This window comes from Haliotis rubra, unplaced genomic scaffold (genome assembly GCF_003918875.1).
Source record: "Haliotis rubra isolate DU_JTF1 unplaced genomic scaffold, ASM391887v1 Scf1109, whole genome shotgun sequence".
Classification (NCBI taxonomy): domain Eukaryota; kingdom Metazoa; phylum Mollusca; class Gastropoda; order Lepetellida; family Haliotidae; genus Haliotis; species Haliotis rubra.
Window position 1 is genome coordinate 78,331 of NW_025765014.1, and position 22,313 is coordinate 100,643.

At 41.2% G+C, this 22,313-nt stretch overlaps 1 protein-coding gene and 1 long non-coding RNA gene across 7 annotated transcripts in view; one reads left to right on the forward strand and one right to left on the reverse strand.

The window, feature by feature from the left end:
• The first annotated feature begins 11,087 nt into the window (after positions 1 to 11,087).
• LOC124287609 (nucleolar and coiled-body phosphoprotein 1-like) overlaps positions 11,088 to 22,313 on the forward strand; it is a 74,543-nt gene continuing 63,317 nt past the window's right edge. For both annotated transcript variants that reach the window (XM_046724109.1, XM_046724119.1), the window contains exons 1-6: positions 11,088 to 11,175; positions 12,564 to 13,883; positions 14,517 to 14,592; positions 15,104 to 15,353; positions 17,103 to 17,155; positions 17,859 to 17,934. In XM_046724109.1, coding sequence (XP_046580065.1) covers positions 12,628 to 13,883; positions 14,517 to 14,592; positions 15,104 to 15,353; positions 17,103 to 17,155; positions 17,859 to 17,934 — 1,711 coding nt within the window. In that variant the 5' untranslated portion in view covers positions 11,088 to 11,175; positions 12,564 to 12,627. The remainder of the gene's footprint in view (positions 11,176 to 12,563; positions 13,884 to 14,516; positions 14,593 to 15,103; positions 15,354 to 17,102; positions 17,156 to 17,858; positions 17,935 to 22,313) is intronic.
• Positions 11,355 to 22,313, reverse strand: part of LOC124287637 — a 37,670-nt gene continuing 26,711 nt past the window's right edge. For 3 of the 5 annotated variants that reach the window (XR_006901293.1, XR_006901296.1, XR_006901297.1), the window contains 4 exons: positions 21,385 to 21,806; positions 17,732 to 18,045; positions 14,261 to 14,344; positions 12,583 to 13,531 (listed from right to left, as the gene is read on the reverse strand). This is a non-coding gene — a long non-coding RNA (uncharacterized LOC124287637). Of the gene's footprint in view, positions 11,908 to 12,582; positions 13,532 to 14,260; positions 14,345 to 17,731; positions 18,046 to 21,384; positions 21,807 to 22,313 lie in introns of those variants that run through there. The other 2 variants (XR_006901294.1, XR_006901301.1) reach the window with 2 other exon arrangements.

The following is a 22,313-nucleotide window of genomic DNA, read 5'->3' on the forward strand; positions in this document are numbered from 1 at the left end:
TGATATTCAATAATATATTTGTTAAAACGCGAGTGTTGGGGAATGTCAAGAGGTATGACTATACCAACCCACACACAACACAACACCTGAATAAAATAAACAAGGTGTTTATTACACACCAGTCACAGGATCATCTCACATAATCAATCAATAATGGTATGGTTTATAATTAATTATTAGAACATGTTAACAATGTAATCATCTAGCAAAGTACATAAACATTACACTTGGATTCGTTACATATACTACATTAATCATGATGCACATTCAAAAGTATACAACGTAATATGATTGTTAATATATTGAAGAAGCAATAAACAAGGATCCACTGAATGACAGTACAGATTCCCAATACAATAAAATTGAGTCACAAATCTAAAATATTGGGTCATAAATCTAAGATATTAATTCACCAAAGTCTTGTTATTTCCGATAAACAGATTTACTGATTGAAGATTGAGGACAGCTGTTGAAAGATCAATGTAGACGAGGCCAGTTGAACGGTTAGTCTTGAAATTCTGATGTTAGCAAGCAGATGGGCGTAAATCCAACGTAGTAGAAGTCCCCCACATACATCTCAGCAACCATCCCTTATATACCTATTATACAGTTATCGAGAGTTCTAGCAGTAGCCACGCCTCACTACGACCATTTAGATCACACTACGACCTTATAGAAATCACTGGAATGAATCCCACAGTCTTCCGCCGGAAGCAACAACAACAATAAGGAGGTAACTCTAACTCTTTAGCTTACTCTCTTAACAGGTGAAATTACATAGCCCAAGTTCAAGATGTGAGTTCAAATCCACACTCGGCGCTTTCAATTTTTGTTACCTACAATAACTAAAAGTTAATTAATGTGACATCAACAAAAACACATCATCATAACACATGTCTATCATTTAAAGTCCACCCACCCGACTTTCAGCAGTGATTGTATTTTCAGACGGATTTGAGGCAATAAAACATTTAACTGCATTTCTCCATAATTGGTTTAGATAGGATAAGGGTCTGCAAGCTTTTTGAAACTGGCCACTGGATATGCGCAGAACGGTAAACACTCGGGAGCGGAGGACATGGTAAACGAGCACTTAGTATTTGTGGTACCTTGGTAGGGTGTTAAGTGAAGAGATTAACCCATAAGCCAAGCTTAATTCAGCTGGCATTGTGTTTCCGATCCCTGATATCCGAAAATTAGTCTGTCACACAGACCCTGATAAACTCTCTTTCCTCCTTTTCTTTCCCAGCCTCAAATATCATTTTTAATTTCAATATTTTCAGCCAAATTTCTTCTGCTTCTGTTCCAAATTCTATTTTCTTTAAAGCCCAAACATCACTATTTTCTGCTTTGAAGACCGTGCATAATAAACCATACTTTCTTCCTCATCATGGTAAGTGATCAAACTTTTCGTGACATCGGTCTTAAGCATACCTGATGCCATGTGTGTAATATTTGGCCAAGTTCAAACTTTCTGAGGAAATAGGCTTTTTCAGTAGAGATTCGGCTGTATCTACACTAAACACGAAAGTGATTGATGATATCACACAATATAAGACTGTTAACCATCAATTTCCAAATTTGAGTAATGAGTTAAAAGAGAAATCTATACTCTAAAGAATAAGAAACCGAAATATATTTTTTTCAAATTAGCAAAACATGTTAACATTTGGATTATCAAATTTATTTCATATACAAATCAATACAAATTACAGCAAACTATATATAACAACAACATTGCTCAAGAGTGTGGCTGTAATAGAATTACCCCCGAACCGGCCCCAAGCCGAACCGGCCCCTGATATTTAAGCCGAACCGGCTCCTGATATTTAACCGGAACCGGCCCCTGATATTTGACCCAAACCGGCCCCGAGAAGTAAATATTTCTACATTGACAAATGACAAAGATCAATTGCAAAACAATACTAAAGTAAAACGATGTACTTACAAGTAAGATATCGTTTCAGGCTTCACAGCAATGATATTTAACCGGAACCGGCCCCTGATATTTGACCCAAACCGGCCCCGAGAAGTAAATATTTCTACATTGACAAATGACAAAGATCAATTGCAAAACAATACTAAAGTAAAACGTGTACTTACATTTCGTTGTATCGTATCCACAGAATTGACACATTAATTCAATACAAGAATAGCACATAAATCCAATATAATGAATTCAGGTTTCACCTTTGTTATGCCCAAGTTTCCAGTAACGAATGACAGTAGGTACAGTTCTGACAATATCTGCTTGACTGCCTGGACAACAGTATAACAATCTATACCAAAACATCCCATTATCATATGATAAACAACTTGTCATCCATGAAGTATCTTGCCTTTGTAGCAGTGATAACATACTGAACAACATTAGAAACGCACCACACTAAAATGCACCGACGATGCTAAGATATCATGGGTACCTTTCAGTCTGACGGGGATATTTCGTATTATATGGGTGGTGCGTTTCTAATGTTGTTCAGTATAGTTATCAAGTCAGCGATAAACAATCGTTACCTAGCAGCAATGGCAGTAAGGTTTATGATCTTCACACAACAGCTGGTCTTGAATTAGCTCTTATATAATCAGCAAAGCATTTTGAGTAGTCTTTTGCATTATGAGAGTATATTGAATGAGTGTATTGTATTATGAGAAGAATATGTGAACATTTACATTGATGAAAATGGGTGTTTATGAAGAATTTCAAACTAGATTCTCCGTCATTTTCGTGTCAAACATTTTTGAAGTTACTTCCATTGTTCGCAGAACAGGTTTAATGCTTCACGTGTTTCTCTGTGTGGGTTTGCCACAGTTACATATCCATCTTCTGAGGTTCTGGCCAATTTGCCAGCAATAAGAGTCACTACCATCACAAGTGTACAGAGAAATCAATGTTTGAAATTTTGGACTTCCTCTTTGATAAAATGTATGTACATTTGTGTGGTGAGACATTAGGGCAAGCAGGAGACATGAACATGTATTGTACCTCCAATTTCACTGACATGCTTCTTTCACTTTATTTGTCAGGAATTTTGCTCGAATTGACAGGGCCAAAACAAGGTTATTTTGACCAGAAATATCCTTGATATGATATCGTTCAATAACCGATTCTCCTCCACAAATGCACCCTGCAGTTAATTTATTATACACTTTTCACCTGGTTTTACGCGACCAAATGACTGTATCAGAATACCCTCATCTTTTGGCGAACACATAGTGCCATCACTATTGGAACATGATTCCTTAGCCCATGCTTCTGGTACAGTCAGAAGTTTACAATCGACGACAAACGTGTTCTTTCTGCCATGCCTCTCCATAAATATGTTACAACCCCACCGAGAGAGAAAGCAGCCTATATCTCAAATACAGTAGATACAGCAAACCATGAAGTAGAATACAGTTACACTTTTGTCAAACATTTAGCTCGGAAGTGGATTAGACCCTTCACTCGAGCCAAGCACGAAGCAACACATATTACACACCTCTTCATACTCGTCGGCGAAGTCGTTATACATGTCTGCTATTTGCTGCGGTGTCATGGTCTTCCAAAGATTGAAGTTCAGCCTAGCATCTCTCTTACGAACCGACATTTTTTCTCTGAGAATATCTGTCTTTTGACCTTCCCCCGGTGATGACAAGGATACTTGCAGTGCACTGGACCAAAGAAATCTTGTATTTCTGTCGTCGATGTCAATGCCGGATGAGGACGTTAGCTAGTCGTTCCCTGTGCTTCTTAAGACCTGTAAGCATGTGGTTTCTCGGTTAATACCAGAAGGATCAAGCACAAATGTGATATAAATATGAATATTGTGTTCACGTGGGTATGATAACTAGCCAGCCAGCTTCATGAAAACATGAATAAAGCACTGAACAATTGATTTAATTATGTATATTTCATACATTTAGACTTTATTGAAAATATTGCAATATGCGCTTATGAATCCACTAGTTACGACTTTGGAATAACTACAGGCAAAACTTGAATCTAATTATATAATATGTGGTGCCATCTTTCAGTTAAAGATTGTATAAGAATACATTCGTATTTTTAGTATTTGGTATGGGCATGAATTTTGTTATTGTTATTTTGCGATCCAGGTTTTGCAAGTTCCTTGTGCTCAATATGAACTGATATCCACAAGAATGAAAGGTAGTTATACTTTGAGCTCAGGTCCAGCTCTTTGTCCAGTGTCAGTATTTCACTTAAAATGTCGCCCTGGTCAAGTTGCCATACTCTCACCCTTACCATTGTGTGGCCATAACTGTCTGGAGAATGGGGGCGGTGGGGTAGTACTAGTCTAGTGGTTAAAAAGTCTACTTTTACAGCTTTCATCGATCTACGCAAGGCATATGACTGTATTGACATACTTAGTGGTCCGATGTGCGAGACGGGTTGAAACAAGGATGATTACTTTCACCTTTACTTTTTAATCTCTACATAAATGATCTTTTAACCATGATTAATGATTTATCTATCGGCTACGTCATAAACGACAAGACTGTTAAAGTGCTCGCCTATGCTGACGACTTGGTTCTACATGCTGAATCTGAAAGTGACTTGAACTTATTGCTAGATTGTCCAACAGCTGGTGTGGAACTAATTAAATCGATGACTGTCCAAAGGGAAAATCCAAGATCTCCACTTCAGACTGGTATCGACCACTCGGGCACTTGCTACGTTTCCTGTGGTGATGACATTTTAGAGATAACTCAGTTTTATAGCAACATTGGAATTCTTTTAACAGAGCACCTTGACTACAATCGAATGGCAAAAGCTGCGGCCAGCTCAGCTAGCAGAGCTCTAGGAATGCTCATTTCCAAGTGTAGGTTGTGGACGCGGTGGGCGAACTGGCTAATGCGTCAGGCTAGTGATCCAACGAGCTTGAGGTGACGGGATCGAGCCCACCTGTGACCGGGTGTAAAAACCTTGGAGTCAACTTTGTGTGCAGTGCAGACAACTCGTTCAGTGTTGTCACAACCCCTAGTGTACAGTACACAACCCTGTGCACTTAAAAGAACCCACGAATCCGTTGGTTAAGCCCAGATGGTGGCCACATGAATACGTGCAAACACCTAGTTGCGGGTACAGCAACGTGCAGTAAACTTGGACAAAGTACTGTGACTATGTGTCCCAGTCCACCCAGCTGTGAATGGGTACCTCGTAAGGACGGTAAAGCCGCAATAACTGGGTGCGCCTTGTGGCAGCAAGAGTTGTATGATCCCCAGGGAGTTGAGATTGACAATACGATGTGCCGTTGAGATTGACATCCAGTGAACGAGGGAAAACTAAAGCGCCTTTGAGCAGCTGAGCTGAGCTGGATATCGGCGCTATACAAATGTTAGTAAGTAATGCCATCTAAGTTGGAATGGAGATCGACACTGTTACAAAGTTATACGACTCTGTGGTGTGGTCAGTCATCTCATACAGCGCCAGTGCATTGGGAACCTACAATATGTCCTATATACACGCAGTACAGCGGAAGGATGTGCGGTTCTTCTCCTAACAAGGCAATGGGTGGAGATATGGGCTTGGTCCCCCCGACCGTCCGGCAGTGGGGATGTGTGACGCCCCTCTATATATGCGACTCCGCAACATGGATCCTGACAGACTAACCTACCACATATTGTTATGGGCTCACCAGTGGGCTGCCAGACGTCAGCGAAACCACGCGTCTAGGATCATACATGAATGTGTGTTTCATCATCCTTAGTAGGAAATGTACATATCAAATATAGTAGCTGTGTTACATGTAGTCCAATATGCTGGCAATATAGATGACACATTGCTGGTGGGACGTAGCTCATTGACAACATACATTCCACGGCACCCGTGCAGCAGTTCTGCCGGAATAGACCGGGAAATCTGAAAAAGAGAGGGGGTGGGGGAGAGAATCTATCAGCGCCATCCTCCAAATGTTATGTCAGGTTAGGGCATTAGCTTTGGTGACTGAATTCTGCCATAAGCTCTCCAGGGCATCAGTTTTGGTGACAGTATTCTGCCATAAGTGCTCCAGGGCATTAGTTTTGGTGACTGTGTTCTGCCATAAGCTCTCCAGGGCATTAGTTTTGGTGACTGTATTCTGCCATAAGCTCTCCAGGGCATCAGTTTTGGTGACTGTATTCTGCCATAAGTCCTCCAGGGCATCAGTTTTGGTGACTGTGTTCTGCCATAAGTGCTCCAGGGCATTAGTTTTGGTGACTGTATTCTGCCATAAGTGCTCCAGGGCATTAGTTTGGGTGACTGTGTTCTGCCATAAGTGCTCCAGGGCATTAGTTTTGGTGACTGTTTTCTGCCATAAGTGCTCCAGGGCATCAGTTTTGGTGACTGTATTCTGCCATAAGTGCTCCAGGGCATTAGTTTTGGTGACTGTATTCTGCCATAAGCTCTCCAGGGCATTAGTTTGGGTGACTGTATTCTGCCATAAGCTCTCCAGGGCATTAGTTTTGGTGACTGTATTCTGCCATAAGCTCTCCAGGGCATTAGTTTTGGTGACTGTGTTCTGCCAGAAGCTCTCCAGGGCATTAGTTTTGGTGACTGTGTTCTGCCATAAGTGCTCCAGGGCATTAGTTTTGGTGACTGTGTTCTGCCATAAGTGCTCCAGGGCATCAGTTTTGGTGACTGTTTTCTGCCATAAGTGCTCTAGGGCATCAGTTTTGGTGACTGTTTTCTGCCATAAGTGCTCCAGGGCATTAGTTTTGGTGACTGTATTCTGCCATAAGTGCTCCAGGGCATTAGTTTTGGTGACTGTTTTCTGCCATAAGCTCTCCAGGGCATTAGTTTTGGTGACTGTGTTCTGCCATAAGTGCTCCAGGGCATCAGTTTTGGTGACTGTTTTCTGCCATAAGTGCTCCAGGGCATCAGTTTTGGTGACTGTTTTCTGCCATAAGTGCTCCAGGGCATTAGTTTTGGTGACTGAATTCTGCCATAAGTGCTCCAGGGCATTAGTTTTTGGTGACTGTTTTTTCTGCCATAAGCTCTCCAGGGCATTAGTTTTGGTGACTGTATTCTGCCATAAGTGCTCCAGGGCAACAGTTTTGGTGACTGTATTCTGCCATAAGTCCTCCAGGGCATCAGTTTTGGTGACTGTATTCTGCCATAAGTGCTCCAGGGCATTAGTTTTGGTGACTGTTTTCTGCCATAAGCTCTCCAGGGCATCAGTTTTGGTGACTGTGTTCTGCCATAAGTGCTCCAGGGCATTAGTTTTGGTGACTGTGTTCTGCCATAAGTGCTCCAGGGCATCAGTTTTGGTGACTGTATTCTGCCATAAGTCCTCCAGGGCATCAGTTTTGGTGACTGTATTCTGCCATAAGTGCTCCAGGGCATCAGTTTTGGTGACTGTATTCTGCCATAAGTGCTCCAGGGCATCAGTTTTGGTGACTGTATTCTGCCATAAGTGCTCCAGGGCATTAGTTTTGGTGACTGTATTCTGCCATAAGTGCTCCAGGGCATCAGTTTTGGTGACTGTATTCTGCTCCAATGCTTCTGTTTCGTTTTTAGATAACATCATTTGTATTATTTAAAAGTTTTGACGGAGATGTCGGACCAGACACGACGCACCATTTCACCCCAGATGTGTTCAGTGGGTGGAAAATCAGGGGATCTTGTTGGCCAAGTGTAACCCATAAACATTTTCTGATAAGGATACTACTGAACAACTCGAGCAACGAGTGGTGTGGAGTTTTTGTGTTGACATTGATTGTTTTGAAGAAAAAACCTCTATCAGACAAATAGCGTTTCCATGTACTTTGAATCGACGAGCAACGTCAAGGTGCGCTGTATCAGACTGAAGCACAATCACCTCCCCACGTGTCGAATTGACGAACGTGTCGAACATGTTCCACTATGATGAATATAAGCGTGTTTTTTACTTCTGCACTTCTTAAGTCGAAAGACCGCTTTGGGTGGGAATGATAAGCGTCTGGTTGTCTAGATATTTTTCTCGAATCTGTCATATTTCTTGTACATTTCGTGCAGTCAAATTTAAACTGCTTGGTTGAGTTTCTTCGACCACTTTAGCACACTCTGTCTTTGGTTCAAAAACAAAAATTTCTATACAAGATTACCAATGAAAACTTGAACTTTGTATATTTCTTTCTGCGAACTACTGGTATCTTCACTGAAAATCATAACCCACGCTGACGATACAGTGGTAGTCATAATTCGAGAAATTCCTTTGAATGTCGTACTGGCATTAATTTACATTTACTCGACTTCCAATACACTTAATCTCGACTTCCACTCACCACTCACTCACTTAATCTATTCACATTACCCCCGTATCCAAACAAGTGTACTGCAACATTACTTCGTCAGTGTTCGTCAGTTGTCACAAATCAACGATTCTTCACCAGTAGAGTTTCAAGTGAGTAACTCCGGCAGCGATAACATCGATCTGAGACGCACTCGTGGAACCACGTGAAACGTAAGGTCTTGTAAACACGCACTGGTACACCTTTGGCGAAAAGTGAGCACATCTCAACTTTAAGGTCTTCGTACAATCCCTGTGGTTTCAGTGGTGGTTATCTTACAGGGACAGCTCGTTTCATCCACTAACAACCATTATGCTCACAAAAGTATGATTAAAGCACTACTGAACTATGGGGCTGATGCCAAACACTCTCAGTTGTAGTCTCAGTTGTAGTTTTCCGGGAAGTTGTATAGATTAGTAGTGATATTGAAAGCACAGATCATATGACAGTTCTCAATGCATGATTGGCAATGTGCGGAAGCTTCATTAGCGAAAGCAAAGTGGGGAACCTATCCAGTCCAATATATGAAGAATGAGTGAGTATGGTTTTACGCCGCTTTTAGTAACATTCCAGCAATATCACGGCGGGGAACACCAGAAATGTGGGGAATTCGAACCCGGCTCTTCGGCGTGACGAGCGAACGATTTAAGAACTAGGCAACCCCACCGCCCCCAATATATGAAGATGTCTCCGCTACGCATCGATACTTGGCCAATAGTGCTGATATGACTCTCACATTTTACAGAATATAACCTGCATTGTGTTTAATCAGTGGGAAAGCGGCGCAGGAACCCAAGATCGAACTCATAGATGTCTATCTCCATGTTTGTAAACTGAAAGTTAACAGCGTTTATTTTGGCCCAAACCAGCTCGTTTCAAAAGTCCAATGCTCTGTAGTCTTGCACGAAAACGGAAGTGAATGTAACCAGTATCCCAGTGTCTCAGTTGAGTCACACAATAGACAATGTGTCCAACCCTGTTGCCAGTCGCAACATTGTAAGCTTTGTCGATAGTGACAACTAAATTTCTAAATTTTCTAGTGATTCATTAACACATGCTCTGTCATCGTATGGGGCGGTGGGGTAGCCTAGTGGTTAAAGCGTTGGCTCGTCACGCCGAAGACCCGGGTTTAATTCCCCACATGGGCACAATGTGTGAAGCCCATTTCTGGTGTCCCCCGCCGTGATATTGCTGGAATATTGCTAAAAGCGGCGTAAAACTAAACTCAGTCAGTCAGTCTGTCATCGTATCGTATGGTGACAAAGACTGGATTGTCTGGTCCAGACTCGATTTGTTTACAAACAACCTCGTACAGCTGAAACAAATATCTGATCATGATAGAGTCCCAGCTGTACAATCGACTCTGCTTTTAGAACAGATTTCTTATGGATGTGGAAAGGGGTTTGTCGCTTCTATTAATGGTAAATACTCTCTTAACAGCTTCATCTTTCAGTCATCAGTGATTAAGACTGTGAGTCTGTATGTGGATGGAGTCAGCGTACCAGGAAGACCACTGGAAGCTGATGCTATAAATGCTTATGTCAGCATATTTGATGGTACAGATCGTGGAGAAACAGTGTGATAAACAACATTTCGAGAAGTGATTTTTTGCTTGGAGTGAGTGAGTGAATATGGTTTTACGCCTCTTTTAGTAATATTCCAGCAACATCACGGCGGGGGACACCAGAAATGGGCTTCACACAGTGTACCCATGTGAGGAATCGAACCCGTACCTTCGGTGTGACGAGCAACGCTTTATATTACCACAAGACTACCCCACCGCCCCTTCTTTGCTCGAAAATGCGTTGTTTGTGTTCGCCTTGGAACCTAATTTTGCACAAACAGAGTGCCTGAATCTAGTACAATAGCAAACGTCAGACTGGAGATAGAGTTCAGGTCTGCTCTGAGCAAAAGGTTAAGTTGTGTTGTACTCGGCGAAAGATCTAGCACACTGGAAAAAGATCAGGCTCGAAACATGTTTGTGAAGTGAGAACATGAGCTCGCAACAACTCTCTAGCGCCATACAGTGGTTAAAGCGTTCGCTCGTCACGCCGAAGACCCGGGTTCGATTCCCCACATGGGTACATTGCGTGAAGCCCATTTCTGGTGTCACCCGCCGTGATATTGCTGAAATATTGCTAAAAGCGGCATAAAGCCCAACTCACTCACTCAGTGTGTACACCTTTGGCGTGTATGCAAGAGATACACTTGTCAGGGTTGGACGCATGTCACTGTATCCCAATTGTGTAGATCGATACTCATGTCGTTGATCACTGGATTGTCTGGTCCAAACTCGATTATTTACATACAACCGCCTTATAGCTAGAATTAATGCTTGGGTTGAGGCAATATAGACTTGCACGATCATTGAAGATTTCAGTTGAACTCGTTTTAATATGTATTGTAGGATCTGGGAGACAAGACTGTTCTTTCGGACACTAGGAGACAGGCTAATGGTGACGGAGGAACGTCTGACACATTGATAAACACCCCCAGTCGCTTATAGTCAGTCCTTATTATGTACATTTCGTTTACCGTTGAAGTTTCTAGAAGCAGTCGAAGGTGTTTCCTACTGTTTTTATGCGAGAGTGTAAAATGACTTAATGGATTATACTATCAAACGTTTACGCAACCAGTAAAAGTATACTTCGAAACGTTGTTTTCCTCAAAATAAAGAAGTTGACATATTCATGTGTATCACTTCTAAATGTCATTCAAAGACCTCAGTAACAGTTTCGTACTTTACATGGCCACATAAGATTTTACTGCCACTTCAATGTTTCGACCCATAGAGTTATCTCCCTTTAATCACTCTCGTTAACTGGTGACTGACAAATCATCAAATGATGCAGAGAAGATTTGTATTTTTTTGGTAAATTCCTCATCGATGACAACAAAAGCGACATTTGAGAGTTCCTGAATGCTGTAAGCCATAACGTTCAATCATGATGTATCTAAGCAAGGAATTTTTTCTCAATATAGCGTACAAGTCCTGCCGATCTGGCTGTCAAATATATCAACAGTGATGGAATGTTTGGGTGCGACCTGTCAGAATTCCATCATGTTTTATAACTGTTGATTAAACCCATATGTTTCTGAAAAAGTATAGTACGTGATCCTTTTATTCTTCTCCATTCGTAAATGTATTCCAGGGCTCGAATCAATGAGCTTCAATGAGAAATACTGAATGCAGTCCTCACCTGCTGTTGGCGAGGTGGTCAGTTCTTGAATCGTGTCATCAACGTCATGATAGATATATTTGATCTTTTAGTTTCTGCGGAGCATGAATGAGCATCATTAAAACAACAGCTGTCAAAATGAAATATGTTTTATAGTGATCGTGCGTTTCAGGGTTTTTGTCTTCATCACACAAATCTCTGGATCATTGAATGATAATGTGCAGTGAGTGAAGGTTTCATGTCACTGAGCAAGGATGGAAAATAGCACAATCCCACGACACCAGGTTGAATGTAGTAGTTTCTTGAGAACCAGTAAAACATCCTGACAATTTAACTTGCCCTTCTATGTCACTTCATATGTTATTGAGGCTAGCAGACATTCCATGTTGTTTTCTAATCAACTCATCACACAATTCAACATGCTTGTCCAGATTTACTATCCAGGCACTGCTTCTGTCTCACGAGCTGGGTACTGAACCTGGCAAAAGCAAAAAGTATTTAGATACATGTGTAAAGTTATCTTGCATACACTGAAGTTCACTGAAACATATCTTTATTCAAACCTATGTAAACAAAAAGAGTGCAGAGTCAGGAAGGAATGTGAAGAGCAGTGAGTGTAGCCAAGGAGTTTGTTGCTATGGTCCCTAAACAATATTTTTTGTGACTAACCATGGGTGTGTGTAGATCTGTGAGTACTTGGGTGCTACTCTGTACCTCTCGACATGAGTACCGAAATGAAAGCCAGTTTCCAACACCTTGGGCATTCTGTGTTAAAATGTTTCTGTACTGATCAAGGTAGAAGAATGCAATGAACTCAGTTTTGTCAAAATCAAAACGTTTAAGCAAATGTTTAGATTTCTATGTACTTGAGAAACATCTGTTTGAATACATCCAAAACATTGGAACACATACAAGTTAAACATGTTGAATATAGCCCATAAGATGAATTGGAATGTATTATAAACCAGTTGAATTGAATTCATAGACTACAAGCATGCTCATTAAAACCAGAGTATGGAAATATCTCTTTTAGTAGTAAAATCATAATATGGAAGTCAAAGTTGTTGGACAAACAAGCATGTTTTACATAAGTGCAAAAAATCAACTTTTAGTGTTGTATATCTTTTGTTTCAGACAAAGTCAGAGACTTTCAGAACATCCAGCAGAATTTTATCTCATGAAATGATTATTTCACACAATGTCTGACCCAGCATCTGGAGATCACAGCTCGCCCCTGCCTGTACCTAAGGGTAGCTACTCATTTAATTTTGATGACTTTGATGAAAGTTCAAATCCTTTTCAATCCAAAACCAATCTTGGACAGTCTCCTCCTGTCGATGACCCATTTAAGCCTCGTAAAAAGATCCCAAACACACCACCCCAATTGGATGGATTTGGTGGTTATGATGAGGAAATTAATCCCTTTAAGCCCAAGTCTAAGATCGCTCATTCACCTCCACGATCTCCTGCATTTGAGAACAATAATGATGTGAAGATATCAGATGACATGCTACTGAACGTGGAGAAAGCTAGCCTTGATGCTAATGTGTCCAACGGTTCCCTGGAGGATGAGTGGTGTGATGCTGAAGAAGGCAGTGTGGAACAGGAAGATAGTTCCGAGATGTTGGATGTGATTCCAAAAAGTGTATCCATTGATCCCCTCAGCACTTCGGGAGAGTTTGTGAGTGCCTGTGATGACCCACTGAATCTGCTAGCTCACACCGAGGAAGGGCTTGGAAGCCCTGGCGAGGATGATTTACCTGCTGGGGGTGAATCAGTTTGTGCTCCAAACACATCAGGTCAAGATGTTCCTGAATTGGAGCAAGAGGCTGTTGAAGGAGCTGCAGATGTAGGCTCAGATCCACCTGCTGGAGATGTGATGTTGCCACATGAGGAAGTGGTTGATGCAAGAGAAGTACCAGAAGATTCAGTCAATCCCGAAGAACCACCGCAGCCAAGAGCCAGTGTTGAGCAATCTGATACAGATGCCCAATCTCAGTCTCTTGCAAATCCTGTAGAATCTGTTCCTGCATCCTGTTCTCAGACACCTGTCAGCTCTGATGACCTGGAAGCTGGTCCCCCATCTCAGATGCAGTCGTTTCCTGGAGATACAGAAGATGCAGTGTCAGATCAGGCACCTGTTGAGCAAAGTTCAGAAATATCTGTGGTGAATGACCTTGAACAGGAGGAAGAGGCGGGACTTGCAGACAGTGAAGGAGTTGAAGAAAAGACAGAGAAGAAGAAAAAAGTGAAGAAGAAGGAGAAGGCAAAGAAAGTGGATGAAGTAAAGGCTGAGGCTAAGGGGCAGCAGGATGTATGTGCAGAGAAGGAGAGAAGCCAAGCAGAAGTGAAGGAAACGGATGAGTCGACTGCCTCCACTGTGTCGACAGAGGCACCTCCCGTGGATAGCTCCACTGCCTCACAGGAGTCCTCATCCCCATCGGCATCACCTAAGTGAGTTGCTTGTTACGTTTTTTCATGTTTTGAGGCATCCAATGCTATTTTAATAAAAAAAAAATTGTCTTTTCTCAAAGCCAGACTGTAACAACTTCTGCATCACTTTCTTAAGTGCTTAGTGAGATTGTTAAATGTTCTAGTGGTCATGGGGCGGTAGCCTTGTGGTTAAAGCGTTCGCTAGACACGCCGAAGACCCGGGTTCGAATCTCCACATGGGTACAATGTGTGAAGCCCATTTCAGGTGTCCCCTGCCGTGATGTTGCTGGAATATTGCTAAAAGCGGCGTAAAACTAAACTCAGTCAGTCAGTCTAGTGGTCATGTTGAAGATCCTTCTTGTTGGGTAGTTTCCAGTTTTTAATAGAATGATACTAACCTCTGGCCTGATGTCAACGTGGACTGCTTTCACTTTACATTGACCATGTTGACTCTCTCTTCTTGTGTGGCACATGTATGATAACTGCAAAGAAAACCAAGTATTTCAGTATTTTAACATGTCATTGTGTGTACATACAAAAATCAGGAGGAGATAACACCCAAGTAAGAACTAATAAATTCTTTTAGACCTTTACTGCAGTTATCTCTTTGACATTAAGAAACATTTGAACTTGAATGCTTGTGTTTTTGTTCAGAAAAAAGCAAGGGGTGAAGAAGAGCTTGAAAAAGCCGAAATCAAGACTGAAGCCGCCTCAGAACTTTGGTGTTCAGGTCAGTAGCCTCTAGTTGTGAGCAAGTTAGTGAGCATGCTTTTATAGCCATTCTATGTTAGCTCATTCCACCCACAGTTTTTGCTCCTAGAAAGTAACTAATTCCTGTATGAATGGAATGTATGTGTATGGTCTGCAGGAGAAAGATGTTTCACTTACATTACCAGAGTGTCAGGTTTTGCATGTACCAGGTTTGTTTGAATGATTGGCATTAATGATGACTGAAAGTCAATCATCACCACTCCTATGCTTGTGGATTTTACTACCTCTGTCATACACAAATGACTTGGAAATGTGCATGGAGTGTCGTTTACAAAATACCATCTGTGTTTTCTGATCGCTCCATCTAATGCTCAAGGTGTTTCTGAAAGCTGACCTTTGTTTATTCAAAATGTATCCCTGCCCTAATGCCTTTCTAGTGTAATGACATATTGCCACCACTGGTTAGTGCAAAACATCAATGATAAGTCTGTTTTTCCCGTTGTTTGTCATTTGCAGTTTTTGGTTTTCAGAACACAGGAGAGGACATTCAGATCTTTGCTCCAGAGGAGAAAGCAGCTGACCCTACTGAACCAGTGACTGATTCACAAGCTGATCCACTGCCAACCAATCAGCTGCCTGTTGTGGAGGATCTGAAGTCACATGACAAAGAAGCAGCCAATCAGATGGCTGATAGCCTGGAGATGGTCCATGACTTTGGTGCAGGAGAAGATGGGGAGATGCCAGAGCGTGACAATGAAGGATTTGTTCCTGCATCTGATGGTGAGTTAGTGGTCACATTTGCCAGGCCAACACATACTGTCCACTGCTATGGTATTACTGCTGGGGTTCAACACATACTGTCCACTGCCATGGTATTACTGCTGGGGTTCAACACATACTGTCCACTGCTATGGTATTACTGCTGGGGTTCAACACATACTGTCCACTGCCATGGTATTACTGCTGGGGTTCAACACATACTGTCCACTGCCATGGTATTACTGCTGGGGTTCAACACATACTGTCCACTGCCATGGTATTATCAACACATACTGCCATGGTATTACTGCTGCTGGGGTTCAACACATACCGTCCACTGCTATGGTATTACTGCTGGGGTTCAACACATACTGTCCACTGCCATGGTATTACTGCTGGGGTTCAACACATACTGTCCACTGCCATGGTATTACTGCTGGGGTTCAAACACATATGTCCACTGCTATGGTATTACTGCTGGGGTTCAACACATACCGTCCACTGCCATGGTATTACTGCTGGGGTTCAACACATACTGTCCACTGCCATGGTATTACTGCTGGGGTTCAACACATACTGTCCACTGCTATGGTATTACTGCTGGGGTTCAACACATACTGTCCACTGCCATGGTATTACTGCTGGGGTTCAACACATACTGTCCACTGCCATGGTATTACTGCTGGGGTTCAACACATACTGTCCACTGCTATGGTATTACTGCTGGGGTTCAACACATACTGTCCACTGCTATGGTATTACTGCTGGGGTTCAACACATACTGTCCACTGCTATGGTATTACTGCTGGGGTTCAACACATACTGTCCACTGCCATGGTATTACTGCTGGGGTTCAACACATACCGTCCACTGCTATGGTATTACTGCTGGGGTTCAACACATACTGTCCACTGCTATGGTATTACTGCTGGGGTTCAACACATACTGTCCACTGCTATGGTATTACTGCTGGGTTCAAACACATACCGTTCATGGTATTACTGCTGGGGTTCAACACATACTGTCCACTGCTATGGTATTACTGCTGGGGTTCAACACATACCGTCCACTGCCATGGTATTACTGCTGGGGTTCAACACATACTGTCCACTGCTATGGTATTACTGCTGGGGTTCAACACATACCGTCCACTGCCATGGTATTACTGCTGGGGTTCAACACATACCGTCCACTGCCATGGTATTACTGCTGGGGTTCAACACATACCGTCCACTGCTATGGTATTACTGCTGGGGTTCAACACATACTGTCCACTGCTATGGTATTACTGCTGGGGTTCAACACATACCGTCCACTGCCATGGTATTACTGCTGGGGTTCAACACATACCGTCCACTGCCATGGTATTACTGCTGGGGTTCAACACATACTGTCCACTGCCATGGTATTACTGCTGGGGTTCAACACATACTGTCCACTGCCATGGTATTACTGCTGGGGTTCAACACATACTGTCCACTGCCATGGTATTACTGCTGGGGTTCAACACATACTGTCCACTGCCATGGTATTACTGCTGGGGTTCAACACATACTGTCCACTGCCATGGTATTACTGCTGGGGTTCAACACATACTGTCCACTGCTATGGTATTACTGCTGGGGTTCAACACATACTGTCCACTGCTATGGTATTACTGCTGGGTTCTCACGGACAACACTTGAGAGACAACATGTTTGAGAGCTTTGAGCTAAGATTGTATAGTGAAATAGCTTCTGTGTTTTAACTGTCTGCTTTTATTTGTTTCAGTGTTTAGTGACAAGGCAACCTGGGAAATGCTGGATAAGTTTGGTGGAGATGCAGTAAGTATTGCAACTACAATGATACTACTACTACTGCTGCTGCTACTACTACTACTACTACTACTACTACTACTACTACTACTACTACTACTACTACTACTACTACTACTACTACTACTGCTACTACTGCTACTACTACTACTACTACTACTACTACTACTACTACTACTACTACTGCTGCTACTGCTACTGCTGCTGCTACTACTACTACTACTACTACTACTACTACTACTACTACTACTGCTACTGCTACTGCTACTACTACTACTACTACTGCTACTGCTGCTGCTGCTACTATTACTACCTTTAAGATAACAATTTCTACCACTATTTATATGTTTATGACCCCAAAGAAACAAGTGTTAGTAATGTTACTAACATAACGTACATGTGTATGCACCTGAATAATGGCTACAACTTTCACTTAAACATTAGCTGTGGCTTCTACTACTAAATAACAACTGCTATATCCACTGAGACACAAGCTACATATACTACTACGCTATTAGTTCCTTATCCAGCTGCAAATAATTACCAGCTTCTACTAAATGAACCATATATGAAAGTGATATTTACCTTGTATACATCTAACCGCCTTGGCACATTGACATCCACTTGTCGCGGCCAGGGCTGACTCAAGTCTGAGTATAAGTATAAGCATATTGTGGTAAGGGTTATTTACTTGGCTTCTCTTCCCCTCCAGTGTAAAGAGTCGGATCTGGCCCGCGAGTCTCTGTTTGTCAAGTTTGATCCTCAAGAGCAAGGAGCTGCTGAGCCAGGTAAGGGAGACAACTCTTTACTTCTTATCAATGACATGGTTGTGGGATGAGAGGGTTTCAACGGTAAAGTTCCCTGCCATCATCTAAGCGTAGGTTAACTGTTCTTGGAATCTGCAAAATAATACATGTTTGATGAGAAAACAACAAATATGACAGAACATGGCCAATGCATCAGTCATGTTAACTTTGTCTGTCAAAGTCAATGATTAGAAACATTGCAGATCATGCACAAGTCGATACTGGCCTGATGTTTTTGCTATGATTTAAAATGGATGTAGCTGCTGTTTATATGGGCCAGCCCAGAGGGTGTTATGTGTCACTAATTCTACAGCAAAAGTCAGTAAATATTCCCAAATGGCTATAAAAAAATTCCTGATTCATACTAAAATAATTTTAATGTGTGATGTTTTGATCGAGTTGCCTAGTGCTTGACAAAAAATAAAATTGATATAAGGGAAAAAGCTAAAAAAGATAGCTTTCTGTCATTACAAAGAATGCTGTGTTGAACGATCTCTGAAATTACAGAAAAAACACAATCTAATTTGCTTGGCAATGGCACATGACATAATTAGATTAATAGATATTTGTATTGTGTAGTTGGATCCTCTGAGGCCTGTTGATGAAGATGGTTATTTTAACTAGAACACAGGGATTCATATAGACTTGCTCATACTCAGCCTTAAATGTGCAGCAAATGTCACTGATAATTCCCAATTCATGTTATATACTGATAACTAATAATTAATAATAATCAATATAGATTTGTGGAGGTGACTTGTATTTCACAAACCAATGTGAGCAAAATTACAACATTTTCCTGAACTGCCTCCCAAAGGTTTAGAATGGCTGTATAATCCCTGGGTCATTGCCCTTGTGTTAAGCCATCAGGAACCATCCTTCCCTGATGTTGTGGAAGTGGTTTCAGAAGCTGATGTCATCCACACAAACATTGTCAGCTTTTTTAATGATATTTGTTGAGGCTAATGAAGGTTGTGCTCTACAAATATAATGGAGGACAAGACTAGGCCTACCAGAAGATCCACTTTCAGGGATTTACCTTGAGTCCTGGTTTTGAGGGTCCCTGGGACTCATACTCTCAATTTTCAGGGGTCCTGGACTACAAACTAGGGGTCCCAGACACTTAAGTGTTACTACAAATACTGTTATTGTATTGTGTATTATGATGATCACATTGTTACAGGAATTAGACTGCAAATAATACCATAACCCAGCTGGTAGCAAACTCTTTGATAACTTATCATTACTTGATTCGAATATTTACAAAAAGTATTTGGACTTTTTCTGCTTCCCTGTGGACGTGCTGTTAAATTTTGTTGCATGCATTGTCAATTTTTATGAATATAGGACGCTGGAATTCGCGTCCTGTAAATGCCTGCACTTTGTATCCTTCACCAAGAGTGAAGGAAAACACTGGAAACATTTTAAAAACTTTTCAATTGATCATAAACACATTTCAAGGCTGGACATCAATATTCTGCTGCCTTGGGAAGCACAGATGGCTCAGTTGTCTATCACTACAGTTTGATCTGCAGGGTTATGCCCCTTGGGAGTGCCAGAATGCTATGAGCATGGGTTCAAATCTCTGATTCATCCAGTTTATTATGCTTGATTTGTCAGGAGCTTGTGCATGGGCTTTTTGAAATTATAAACATCTAACACTGCATCTGCATTAGCAGACAGTAGTACAAATCCAATGACATCATTCAGAACGATGATGCAGCTTAAACCTATTTATGAAACAGTACCAACTGGTGTGGCCATATGTATTTGTTTATTGAAAATAAACATGGTGCTTGGTTAGATAATCAAAACCCACAGAATCTCTTTCATTTTTTCATGCAAAAATATACATTTTATGATGTAGGTTTAGTCATAGACTTGAAACATAATTGTAAAAACGATGCATTTGCATTGATACAGAAATGAATCATCATTTACTTTGTGGCTTCATATACAGTGTAATGTTCTGGGTCAGGTTGAATGTGAATACAACATCTGCCATCCATGACTACACCATGCCATTTAGAAAGTGGTCAAATGTTACATATGTTGTATTTGGGATTACACTTTCTTAGTAATGTGCAAATTCTAGTACTTTTTTAGTTAAGTCCCATCCAGGACTCGAACCCACACCCTGAGCGTCAGTTACCTAATCGCCAGCAAACAAAAGTCAGCAATGTGGAAGTCTTGGCGGTACAAAATGAATACAGCCAATTGCTGACCCATTGTACTTGTGTTGTTTTAGGTAGAACAGATGTGAGTAGATTTAAATTATAAAGGTTCTCGGATAACAATATATACTGATTCTATTTGTACTGTGATATTTTTTTTCAGTTAAAACTGTAAAATGTTTTTGGATACAAGTTAAAGATTACTTACCTATGCTGATAATTTGGTAATACCAACTGAAGCGGGATGTACGAGTTGTATAACAGAAAATGTTGTTTCATCAGTGTAAGATACAATTATGTTAGATGAATGTTTGCCTTTACTTTAGACATGTTAGATTTTCAAAACATTTTCATCAGCCTAAAGATTTTGTATGCAGAGATGGTTATTGAATGCGAGAAGTGATGAGGCTCTATGTTTACATTCGGCACATTTTGTATTCATACGCACTGTTGATGACACATAGGTTCTTTCCAATAACATATGAAGTTATGTCCCCTTTGTAATAATTATTCCACAGGACATTATCATGAAAGGAAGCATGAGGCTTGTTTGAAGTCCTATAAGTAACCTTAATGAGTGAATTCCTCTATACCTCTCAAGTTATTTGTGATTTTGCATCCCTTTTACGTTGAAATGAACACCAACACCCTACTTTCTATTTAAGAGCTAGATTAGGTAACAAGGATTTTATTCTGATCTGAAAAATGTTCAGTACACTTAATGCTGACAACTGACACCCTCAGTGATTATTGCATTATGTAAAAATAATGAGCTTGAAATAATAGGATGAGATGGGTTTAACACTGTTTTTAATAGTATCCCACAGCTTATTGTTGAAGGAAAACCCAATATTATGCACCTCTTGCACATTGCCACATTGATAAAATACACACTGGTAATACACACACTGCCCCTTATCTTGCATAGCACAATACAATTCCTGAAAACAAGTAATTTCTGGCAGTATTTGTGTCTCAGTGCTGCTTCCTGTGACATCATGCTAACATTGGTTTGTGTTGTTTGGGATTTGGTGAGGCTTGGAGTATGGTTCTGGAAGCAAATACAAGCCCTCTCTCTATCTCTGGCAAACAATTCAACATTTGTTTTGAACTCAAGAAGGGTTACGTAAGGCCAGATTCCAAGTCTGTTTGTGGTAACCATGGTAACATTTAAAATGGGTATTGGGTGGTGAAGCTCATTGACTGGCTGATTATGTTGTTATTTTTCTCTGATTTTAAAAAGGAGGTCTTTACTTACCTGTCTTTGGTTGACTGTCATCACACAGGAGTGTTGAGTTGACTGTCATGGTGACACAGGTGTGTTGAGTTGACTGTCATGGTGACACAGGCGTGTTGAGTTGACTGTCATGGTGAAACAGTAGTGTTGAGTTGACTGTCATGGTGAAACAGGAGTGTTGAGTTGACTGTCATGGTGACACAGGTGTGTTGAGTTGACTATCATGGTGACACAGGAGTGTTGAGTTGACTGTCATGGTGACACAGGCGTGTTGAGTTGACTGTCATGGTGACACAGGAGTGTTGAGTTGACTGTCATGGTGACTGTCATGGTGAGTCGAAAGTGTTGGGATGACTGCCATCATTTGAACCGTGTTCTTGAGTGTGGCCGTCAGTAGTCTGTGCACCTTTCCTCATCTTCATGATGGCTGCAACTGGATGTCCCTGAAAACATGAAGCACCTGTATGTCACAGCTGTCAAAAGAGGTGAAAATATATGTTCACATTACATGTATATGGAATGATTCATCATTTGCTGCACATGCTGTGTGAAAGAAGCATGAAATTAATAATAATCACGAGCCGTGGTGACAGGTGGCAAACAGGTGCCTTCAACTGGCATCAGTTTGTTGTTTCAAGTGTTCCATTGAAATACATTGTCCATGTTTGGGTGTAATGTTTGGGACAGAAAATTAAAGTTTATGCTTTAGTTTTGAATTCATAATGTTTGCAGTCAAAATTCAGACTTATTTAGAACTGAGTGGAACTACTTGTTCTTGAATATACTACAGTGTGTATATTACAACCAAACTTTGCAAAAATTCACTACCTTCATAAAATCTGTGGTACTAATCATGCCAAGGATTTAACAAGGATTTTCCTTTGATTCCAAATATAAGTGCCCTTTTGCAGACAAAATTGAAAAAAATCACATCTTTTCTTAAATTCTGG